The sequence below is a fragment of the Mixophyes fleayi genome, chromosome 4, assembly GCF_038048845.1.
Source record: "Mixophyes fleayi isolate aMixFle1 chromosome 4, aMixFle1.hap1, whole genome shotgun sequence".
NCBI lineage: Eukaryota > Metazoa > Chordata > Amphibia > Anura > Limnodynastidae > Mixophyes > Mixophyes fleayi.
This window is the reverse complement of record NC_134405.1, coordinates 254,838,158-254,850,302: the sequence shown is the minus strand read 5'-3', so window position 1 is coordinate 254,850,302 and position 12,145 is coordinate 254,838,158. Positions and strand designations below refer to the sequence as shown.

At 41.0% G+C, this 12,145-nt stretch overlaps 1 protein-coding gene across 2 annotated transcripts in view; it reads left to right on the top strand.

The window, feature by feature from the left end:
• Positions 1 to 12,145, top strand: part of STK32A (serine/threonine kinase 32A) — a 204,781-nt gene that overhangs the window by 167,974 nt on the left and 24,662 nt on the right. For both annotated transcript variants that reach the window (XM_075209654.1, XM_075209655.1), the window contains 2 exons: positions 7,806 to 7,903; positions 8,626 to 8,742. In XM_075209654.1, the coding sequence (XP_075065755.1) occupies positions 7,806 to 7,903; positions 8,626 to 8,742 (215 nt within the window). The remainder of the gene's footprint in view (positions 1 to 7,805; positions 7,904 to 8,625; positions 8,743 to 12,145) is intronic.

The window sequence follows — 12,145 nt, the reverse complement described above, 5'->3', positions numbered from 1 at the left end:
AGGGTTTCATTATGCAATCTATGAAATCTATGGACCTTAAGGTGCATTATATATACTGAATATTAAAATATTAGCGTATTAGCTGTTTTATAAAATTTAAAATAAAAATAAATAATTGGGCACATGGACATACAGGGAAGGATAGGAACAATTTGTTAAAGACACATTTCGTTTTTCAGTTACACTCCTGTGGACAATGCTTAGTGATATTGTTTGCTAGCACCCATCTACAAACTACCCTGATTACAGATATGACAGCTGTGAAATCTAAACTTCAGTGGATGGCATGAGCACATGTGGTTAATGATAGATTGCTGTAATTATTGCTATTTAATGTTGCTGATGTCATATCAGTGAGTGCAACATTGTAATAACTGCTGTGTGTGGGTCACAGATGCTCCACTTTAAACAGATGCTATGTATAGTGTGCTTGGTTGTTTACAATTACTGCAAAAAAATCCTGAGAAGGTTTCAATGTAGGATTTCTTGATGCAGTAAACCATACCTTGCAGAGCATGTGCAGTATAATATTTACAACTTTTGTAATTGACTAATAAAATTTAATTTATAGGTGTACAACGAATAGCAATTTTATTTTTTATTTTGCCCATTAGTATGTTCCATTAGCGCAGCTAGTGATGGTTATTAATCTGGGGAAAAACATAGGATTTTAATTATGGAGATTGCATTTTAAAGCATAACTACAGATTTATATAAACAAACCCTTAATGGTGCAGCCACAGCTCAGTCAGTAGACTCACACAGGAATAGAGACACTTTGGTATGGCAAAACAAGGTGATAATGTTTATTAAATAGACAAAAGGTTAAGTGGGCAAAGCACTGTGGGTGCTATCTCACTCCACTGACTGTGGGGTGGTGCCCACTGCACATTTGCCTGGACCTGGCAAGTTCTCTCTCTTTCCCTTCTTTGTTTCACCCACCAGCTCGTTATATTCCTCTTATGTCATAGCAGAACTAGATAGAGCAACAACTTGCACATCATACGGCCACCTTCCGTGGTTGACTGCAATGCTTATAGACAGCCCAGAGAGCCAGAAAACTTGCCACATATCAAACAAAAATGAAAGGAGCTTGCTTACTGCGGGTGGCAACCATTATGATTCGTTACACAACTGACGTGTGTGTACAGTGATTGACTACGTGATGTGAGTTGCGGCATCTTTTTTCTTACAAAAAATACACTGCACTCAATATTAACATAATACCCCCCCCTCCCCCCTCTCCAGTCACCTTGCTCCATCTGTGCATGCTGTGTAGTCTCGTTTCTCTTGACAAATGGGACAGCATCTGTCACATGGTGTGCACCCCATGTGATGCCAATAGGAGTCCGCACATAGTGGGAGGGAGGGGGGACGGATCGAAAAGATTCGCAACCAATGGGAGAAGGTAGCTGGTTGCAGATGAGGGGCCAGCCACCAAGTATAGACTAGGATAGGCCCAAAATAGTCTTTTTTTTTTTCTGGTTTTTTTTTGTGCTGTTCGGAGGGCATATGCTCCCCTGCCCCTGTTTTGAAGCCATTAGGCAGATTAAACTTTAAAATAATATTACTACATTTTAAAATATTTTATATAGTGGACTAAGATTTCTACATCCTGTTTTACAAATAAAACATTTTTAACAACTTTCTGGTTTGTTGGATGCAGACACTAGGTGGATGCAAAATTACACAAGTAGACCTATCAATGCACATTTGTATAAATAGTTTTTAGATTTCTATTCAGCAATTATGTTAAGAAACATCAACACACACAGATGTATTAATTGGGCAGAATAGTTACCATTATAATAGTAGACATAGAATATAATATGTATATATATATATATATATATATATATATATATTTTCCCCACTATATCATTACATTTTAAAATTAACAAAAAACCAATATTATTATTATTATCCTTTATTTGTTAGGCGCCACAAGAGTTCCGCAGCGCCGTACAATGCACAGACAATAGACAGTACAGGGTAAAACATTACTGAGCAGTAAACAAAAATACCAACAATTCTGAAGCTCCAAGCAGACTAATGCAGAAAGGACGGAGCAGAAGAGTAGGTAAGGACACAGGAGGGAAGAGGGCCCTGCTCAAATGAGCTTACATCCTAAGGGATGGTGAACAAAACTCAGGTACAAGAGGGGCCAGTTGATGTAAAGGAGGGAGGGGAGAGCGGGTTAGGTGGAAGGATGATAGGCTTTGAGGAACAGGTGGGTTTTTAGTGCCCGTTTGAAGGAGCTTAGAGTGGGAGAGAGACGGACGGAGCGCGGGAGGTCATTCCAGTGAAGGGCGGCTGCCCGGGAGAAGTCTTGGATTCTGGAGTGGGAAGAGGTAATCAGAGAGGAGGAAAGGCGGCGGTCATTGGCCGAGCACAGGGAGCGGGCAGGAGTGTGAATGGTATACACACAGATACAGGAAAATGTTTGTTCTTAATATAATAATGCAGAATTAAAGATATGGACATATGCTCAGTTAAGCATATGAAAGTTTATTGAGACTATATACTTTCGCTTGTGTCAAAAATATATGTTGTATACTCTTGCATACAGGAAAACATAAATGACATATGGAGCATATAAAACAGGTTTCTTTAAAAGAACACTATTGTCATTTTGACATCAGACTAGGTGGGAGACGTAGAGACAATATACACTCCCAGAAAGGCGTCTCTTTTAGAGGAACTATCGGCAGAATGTCTGATAATGCACAATGCAGGATTGAAGTGACGTTGTTCCATTGCTGAACGAGATTTTGAAGTCAGTTTGAAACGATTTTAGTGTCTTTGGAATGAGCATTGGTCATCGTTTCACTGTACACACTAAGGCGATATTGGGCCGAACAGCCGTTTATTGTCAAATACTCTGCTGAAGGCACTGTAGTGTGTACCTAGCCCTAACATTCCCAATCTTAGAACTTGAACTCCTGACTCCTCCTGCACACCCATGGCTACCATGGAAATTTGAGGTTCATGCACAATATATCCTCCAACAGGGACTCTCATTTCTATTCTCACATCCCAGCATCCAGGGACTCTCCTAAATAAGTGCAAACCATCCCTTACACCAGGGACCTTCTTCAACAGTAGCATCTATAGTGCTTTCTCAAGGCATATAGTGTCCCAATATCCAGGGACTCAAAGTAGTTCCCTGGAGCATGGCTTGGATGAGATTGGCAATGCTGGAACTGAACACACTCTACCCCCCTGGAAGGGTATTAAGCTGCTGGCATTCCTCACCCAGAGTGATCTTGTACTAATATTAGTCATACTGCCTAGTTGCAGTGACCCCCCGTTCTATGGGGACTTCCCAGGGGCTATCACAATGAGGTATTTTCCTCTCTGCATGACTTGCGCAGGTCACACTTTTTTAAATATTGGTGCTCCATGCTGAGGACAGGCAACACCACGCCTCCCACCTTAATATCTGGACTTCTCTCCCTGCTCTTTGTGGCTTAGGGATGCCTCCCACTCTGTTACAGTATATTTCTTTTCTGAGGTCCCCCTGAAGGTTGAGGTCCCTCTTTCTGGTCTCTTAAAAGTATTCCCCATATTGTAACAACGTTTCTATTTTGCTTCCTCTGGCATCTTCTTCTGGGGTACTCCTGATAGTAGGGCTTCCCCTCTGTCTCTGCCCCTCTCCTATGGGGCTTTCAATAGATGGGGCCTCTAGACCACCCCTAATGGGGTCATAATCTTAAGGCCTTGCGGCATCCACAACGCTCCCCTCTTGCCAGGGATTCAGAACCACATTCCTTCATCCTGGGATCCAGAACGCACAGGCACCTCCTAGTGCAGGAAACCTGAATCTCTTATAGAGTCCCATGTATCTGGCTGAGAGCTGTGCTTGCCTTACACCACTTGGCCACGCCTCCCCACAATGACTGCATCAGCGTGCCTCAATCCTGCAGAGCCCCTCCTAGGCAGGGCCGGATTAACCCGAGGTCTAACTGGGCTATAGCCTAGGGGCTTTGGGCATCCAGGGGGCCCTTCACAGTGCTCACCGGCTTTATTGATCAGTGTGGGGGCGCCCCTGACCCGATCAATGCTGCTGAACACTGTCACTGTAGTCCTTCTGCGGCGCTCAGTAATCTCCTTACTGAGGAGAGTGAGTCTCACTCTCACAAGATCTCCTCAGTAAGGAGCATACAGCGCGCAGTTGAAGGACTACAGTGACAGGATGGCGGCGGGCGGCTCACAAAGGGGGGCACGGAGCGGGGGGAGTATCTCAGGGGGAGTGGCCTCATGGGTTAATGGTGGCTCCCCTTAGCCCAGGGGTTTCCATTCCCTTAATCCGGCCCTGCTCCCAGGTGAACAGCGTACACCGCAGGCGTTAAACTACTATGCTATACTGTATCTACCACCCCTACTGTAGCTACCATGGATAGCATCCAGGGGCATCAAGAAAAATTTCAGGCCCCTGTTAAGCAACCTCTTGGGGACCTTCCGTGGGCCTTGAAGGGGGAGAGCCCACACCAGGTTGGTGGCTCCTCCCACGTCACAGGCAGGCCCATCACTGGTACTTTGTACCTGGTCAACCACCTCTCAGCACCCCTGGAAAGCTTCCTGTACCTACCAAATATACTGTACCTACAATTCAATACCATGATTTCAATCACAGCATGTGTTAACCATAATATCATTATTTTATTTTCTCTAGCACATACAGTAACAATAAACTACTAATATGTTTGGGGGGTTTTGCCCCTCGAGCAAACCCACAAAAACACTGGACAAATAAACAAACTTCACAGATGTACTACTCTTGTTGGAATGGAATCGAGTCAGCAATGCTAACCACTGTGCCACTCAACAATAGTAAGTTTTCACATTGCTGATTATTATCTGACAGCAATTTTAAAACTGGTACTTACTTAGCATACTCTTATCTACCAGGTATATTGTGATTACATACCATATTGTATCTACCATACATACTGTGACTATCAGATGTACCTATTTTGGAGGGCTAGTCTTTTGGACTCAAATTATCTTTTTTCTATTTCCTTCACATTTGTCTCCTAAAAGTGTCTCTGGATCCTAAAACTATAATAGCTTCCCCACAGTAAATCATACTATAACTTGAATGTCATTTGGAAAGGTATAAAAAAAAAAAAAAAAAAAAAAAAAAGGTATTATGCGCTTCATTTAGCAGTAAGCTTCAATATTCAGCATAATGTAAATGGGAGCAATTACACCAATCCAACTGACATTTTGCCAGATAAAGAGACCTGTGTCTATGATCAGTGACACCTGAGATAACCTTTCCCAGTTAAAAAGAAAGGCAGTAAATGATACTTCCAGGCAGCCTTACATTCAGCTTCTAGTTCATCTGGAACATTATCTGCTGAAGTGACAAGTTTCTGAGTTTGTTCATTTTGGGAAATACAAGGTGTCATTCAATAATTTGTATTGATGTAAAGATTATACCAAAGGAATCATCTGACACACACAGTACTGTCAGCAGTAACTCATTTCATTTAACTGTGACATTTAAAAAGAATGGAAATAAGCATTGTTGAAGCCTTATATTGTGAATGGGACTATTTGAACAAAAGAAAAATCATCATAGTGCCAAAAAGTAAAACTAACACCATTTACTAAAGTCTTTGGTTTTACTAATAAACAGAAATTATGGAAATCCACTAATCTATTATTAAAAAGGAGTACAGTCACTTACCACTATTAAAATGAAGCACTGCATATCTGCAACCAATAAATAACATACATTTTACCAAATGGTAGAAGTGTTATTAACAGACAGTCCCTCAGATGCCCTAACCTTCATTAAGTAAGGGTCTTTATGGGCACACTTTAGGGTAACACTCTGGCATTACTTAAATAATCAGTTCTGCTGCATGTATAAAACTCTTTAAATAGTGACAGAGCATAACTTAAAGGAGAATATCAGCTCTGCAAATGTGCAAAGCCGACTTCCTCGCTCTTCTCCCTGAGCACAAGGGACTGCCATCAGAAATTGTGGGCTTAGTACAAATTAAACAATTAGGGCTGCCCTCTTGCTTCTCGGCGGTCATCTCGCTGGGTCTGGTGGACATATTTAATAAATAGCCCTCCCCAAATTCAGCCCATTAAATAGCTCATCTCCATTCAACATTACATGAATCCCCTCCTTATCTTCCATCTCTATTGTGTTGAGGAGACAGACTCTTCTGTCTGTCACTCTTGCAGCCAGCACACATGGGACTGTTCACCTGTCATATGGTGTGTGTCCCATGCGAGACATTGTCAGTGAGGGATGCGGGTGCACAAAGGAGAGGTGGGAGGGAGGAATGGATCATACAATCTATGGCCACATGAAATAAGGTGGCTGGTCACCAGGAATCATACAGTGCCCAAGGCCGAAAGAAGTAAGTTCCAAGCAACACATCCCGTCTGTACGTCACCAACATTTTCATGACTAACTGACAGCCACCTAGTCAGTCCATGCCCCTTACAATTGTACCCCCTTCATGGTGGCCTGCCGAGCACTATGTGATGGCTCTCAACAAAAAGATCTGTGATATCTCCAGTGCGGTATTCTGCTCAATAGCTATGATGTCACCACTGACATTACATGTCTTTTTGGCACCCTGCAATGCCAAATACAAAAGTGCTGAAGAGGGAACTGAGGAGGAATCAAGGACATATAATATTTTATATGCACACGTCCTGACATCTCTTCCCATCAGTCCCTAGATATTATAATATGGTAGCACAAGTTCACTAGATTCATTGGATATACATTTGTCTCAGAAACTATAAATTTGAAAGATCTGTAAAATAATCTTAACCCTGGACATTAAATGTTAATAAAGCTGGGTTTTCATTGCATCACAATGTGGAATAATCACAGCTCGCTGTTAAGCAGTTATACATATTATTTAGTACTATAAGACTTATAAACGGTGTCATATACTTTTAAATATACAATATGATACACAATAGAGATGACTGGAGTAATAAGAGCAAACTAATTGTATGCATGTTATGTGTATGTTAGTGAGGCTGTCACAGACTTGGGGGTCTCCAGTATTCCCATGATAACTTCAGTAACTGATCTGAGAGAGAATGTGGCATAACTGTGGACCTGTCTGGCTCCATTTAATAAGAACTGATAGTACTGAACTGATAGTCAATACAAGAACTACAGTGACTGTATGACCATAATCTTGTATAGTTCAGTTCTTCTCTAAGGAATGGCTGTTTCCATGAATTGCCCATTTATCCTCCTAAGCCAAGATAACCGGTTTGTTTAAATAAATAAATAAATAAAAATATCCTAGCTGCACTTCAGTTTTGTTGCTCAAAAAAGTCCTAGTGGTTGTGGAGCCATTATGCATACACAATTACTGATACCTGCTGAAGTTTTATCTTAATACTATAAATCTCAATGGATGTATACATCTGATTATTCCATGAAAGTGTGCAGCCTCTTACAAAATTTGTCTGACTGGCTTATTCTACAAAATCTTGTCCACCTGTGTGTTCAGCAACTGCCATTATTCCAATCACAGCATAATCATTCTGTAGTCAGAATTCCTGACTATAGGTGTTACTTTTGTCACACCTTATGGACTCATCACCGTCCTTTTGTTAACACCCAAGAACTTTGCCTTTTGAGTAAAAGCTATAAATTTGTAAATGTTAATAGCAGGCACTTTAACCAATAATGTATACTAACGCTACATAATATTGTTTGTTTTAGTACTATATTGTAACATTGCTTTTAGAACATTAGATATGTATTTGCTATTATTGTTTTGTGTTCATATACAATTTGCTGTCCACAGCTCCAGAGATGTTCTACCCGAGAGGCCAGATTTGTTATTCTTTTGCTGTTGACTGGTGGTCTTTAGGAGTTACAGCATATGAACTTCTAAGAGGCAGGGTAAGTGACACTTTCTTTAGCTCAGCATATATACATAGTTAATTCTGTTTCTTCTCTAGTAACATGTAAACCATTGTATTATTTGTCATAATTATTATATAATTTCACTATAATTTCAAGTGGGTTTCATTGCCCAATCTGTCTCAGGCAGTAACACAACGCTCTTTTTAGGAGAAATTGTGTTGCTCAGTCCATAGACTGTAACTGCCTCAGAATAACAGCAGGCTCCTCTCTATAGGAGAGCATGCTCTAGCAGTCAGGAAAATAGATCAAATATTTTATAGGTATATTTAGAAGTGGATGAATGCATCTTGTTATGAATATAAATTGGCTATGTTCCTAAACCCTTTACAATTGCTTTTTTCACTTTATGTAAATATTATAGTGTTACAAATCCCACTCTAGGGCTCAAATTTCCTAGGCAGCTGCAGTTAAATCATTCTTCCCTCACACTCGCCTTCACCGGTTTCAAAAGAGCAAATTACTACAGCAGTATTTTCTTGCTACCCAGACTGACAGTTTGTTTTCCAATGTACACAAAAATGTCCTATGTAACACACTGTTGTCCAGAGTACAAAGCATTACGTTAGATTGACTATCACTCTGTGAGCCTTCTATCTATAAAATATTGCAGGGAAAATTGTACACAATACAATATTTAACTTAATGCAAATCCGAGTTTTTTTCTACTTTGTAATAATGTGGATTGTTTTTCTATCCAGAGACCTTTTCACATTCACTCAAGCAGTGCTGCCACAGACATAGTACATGTGTTTCACACTGCAACTGTTACATATCCACCTGCCTGGACGAAAGAAATGGTTTCACTACTGCACAAGGTAAGGTTCTATTAGGTCTAGGATACACTGGTTAAACAATGTCTGCCTTATTTGTCCCTCTTTTATTTGTCAGTGAAACCAAGGTACTCTCCTTTAAATTAATGAAATGCGTACATTTGACTAAAAGCATTTGAGAAAGTGCAGCCAGGACAATTAAAATAATCACTATTTGTCAGCATATTCATAAGTAGGAGATAAGCTGACCTGCCACCTCTCTTATGTGTGCTCTCTTATCCCCATTATCCGGCTCAGCAGAACACTTTGGCACCTTTAAAAGTAGAGATGCTCAGACTCTGTTCTCGGAGAACCGAGCCGACCTGAACGTTGCCGAGATGAATACCGAGCTGGATCAGTACTTTCGTGCTCCCTCGTAAGTGAAAGAGGCAAAATGTCATTGTTGCGTCTTCGGATCTCGTGAGTTTTGGATCCTATAAGTACAGCCCTCAACGGCGATCCAGCGCCATTTCACAGAGACACACAGAAGAGGCCGTTCTTGGCAGTATCTAGTGCAGTTGGGCAGCGTCATATCTAAAGCAGAAAAAAAAGGGGGTTGCCGTTTTCTTAAGTCTCCAGTGATAATCTACTAAGTTATAGCTCACACAGAAAAAGGAGAGGTCCATTGCTAATTGTCATTGTTGAAATAGAAATAATAGGGCTGTCAGTGTGTACTGTGCTATCAAAATGGATTCACAGCAGTGCACAGAAGACCAGAAGCACCAATCAGCTGCTGACACCAGTCATGATGATAGTAAGGCTTCTACGTCATGTTAAAGTGCATAGTGTTTTTAAGTCAGGGAAACAAACATGTAAAATACACACCTTTTACCTTGGTAAAGAAAAAAAAGAGACCTGTAATCCAGGCAAAGTTAATTGCAGAAAAAAATTTAATTGCCACATGCCATTCTACACACACAGTGGAAAGGAAAGTATCAGGCCTTCACCTTTCTCTAGGAGTGCTAGTTCTGCAACTGTCACTGAGGCATCTTCTTTTAAAGTCAGTCATGACCAATCAAGGCCTTGTCAGTCTCAAAAAGTGGTGCCCAAATACTTTTACGTGTAAAAGCAGAGCTGGAAGAAAACAGTAAGGCATTAGAAGAAAACGTATGTTCAGATTCAGAAATAACACAAATCCCTGAGGAGAGTCTATCCACGAGTGTTTATGCATAAGCCTGACCTTTCTGATACTATACCCAAAAAGAAGCCTCATTTCAGCATTTCTGCAGATGTGTGGATGAGCAGCCCAAGTGTAGCCGGTGATATGCAAATTGAGGATGCCACTTTAGAATTGCAACAGGATGAGGGGGATATTTGTGTAGCTGACGACTGCGCTACATGTTGATGAGGATGATGTTGTTTGTGTAAGTCCTGCCCCAGTGGAAGCAGTTCTTTCACATGATAAGAAGAAGGCCATTGTCATGCCTGGGCATAAGACCAAAAATCCACGTCTTATGTGTGGAACTATTTTTACCCAATTCCCGACAACACTATTAAAAAAAAATAACAACAAGCAGTCCAGCATCAGCTAGATCCCGGCACCTGCACTCTATACCCACAACACCTTCCTCATCAATATCCTCATTAGCGATCGAAGTTGGTCCTGCATCCAAGTTGCTAAGGCTAGGTGACTCCTCCATTATCCAGGATTCCTCAGAAGAATTCTTAAGCGTTAGTCCCACTGCTGCTGCTGCTGCTGAGGGTGGATCTTCATCCCAGAAGCTGACCAAGAAGAAGACCATTAGTAGTTTACAATATTTGACTGTTAAACAATTCTTTGCAAGAGGAAGCAATTATGAAAGCTGTCACCCAGTCGCAAAGTGGATCACAGACGCCATAGCGACTATACTAGTATTAAATCTGTATCCAATATCCACTATTAATGCAGCTAGTATTAGACAGTTACTTGAGGTCTTCTGTCCCTGTTACCAAATGTCATCACAACACCATTTTACTAGAAAAGCTATTCCTCACCTCTACCAGAAGGTTTGTAAAAATGTAATTATTGGGCTACAAAATGCCATTCTACCCACTGTACATTTAACCACAGATACGTGGACAAGCGGAACTGGGCAAACAAAGATTAAATGATTGTGACAGCCTACTCGGTTGGTGATTGGCCTTCACCAGCAGGGACAGCAGCATGTACCCAAGTACGTCACATTTTTCAGAGACAGGCTACTCTGTGTATCATCTGCTTCACTAAGAGGAATAATAATAATAATAATAATAATAATAATAATAATAAAATCGTAGATTTGGAAGGCACCACAGTGCTCCACAGCACCCTACAGTAGGGAAAACAAGGATATACATAAAACAAGACATACATAAAACAAGAACAGACAAGGCAGACAAAATGAATGGAGGCATGAAAACAAAGTGTATGGAGGACCCTGCTCATTAGAGGGCTTACCTTCTAAAGGGAAGAGCTGAAACAAGAGGAGCAAGTGTGGCTCAGAGTGGAGATTGGGATAGTTGTGAGGATGTATTAGTGTGAATAGTGTGATCGAGGATAAGGTCACCTCTAAAAAAGAGATTTTCAAAGAGCATCTAAAGATTTGAAGGCTGTGGGAAAGTCTGATTGAGCGTAGTAGGGAAATCCATAAGTGGGGAGCAGCATGGGAGAAGTTTTGAAGGCGGGAGAGAGAGGTGGTTATCAGAGGCAAGACAAGGTGCAAATCAGAGGTAATACCGCTGACAACCTGTTTGAAAAACTAAGGGATGTCATTGCAACATGGCTTATGCTGCTTGGACTCTATTGAGGACATGTGATTGCTGATAACGCCACCAGAGCATTACAGCGAGGGAAATTCCATCACATTCCCTGTTTTGCTCACACAATGAACTTGGTGGTACAGAACTTTTTAAAAAATGACAATGACATGCAGGAGATGCTGTCTGTTTCCCGAAATATTTAGCGTCATTTTCGGGATTCTGCAACAGCATGTAGGAGAATGCAGCAGCTGCAAGAAGAATAGAATTTAGAGGAAATGTACTTTAGTCCAGTGGAGAATACTTTCCGTGTTGTGCAAGGTGCTGAAACCACTCAAAGTAGTCACCTGTGAAGAGAGTGCAGACACTGTTATGGGAATCACTTGACTCAAGCTAATTAGACTTTTTGAAAAGCAGCAAGAGAAATTCAAGGAAGAAATGAAGCAAAGCAATTCCGCTTATTATGTTGGATTTGTGAATTAAGTACTCTATTCGCCTCGCGTGGATCCAAGAGTTATCAACATCTTGAAATCGAATCATTACATTTTGGCAACTGTGCTTGATCCTAGGTTTAAGAGCTATGTCTTCTCTTTCTTTTCAACTGACCCAGATCTCAAGAGATGCAATGAGCTCCTGGTCAGCAAGCTGACAGGTCAAGTGGTACATGACACAATGACGTCTCATCCTTCAGTTT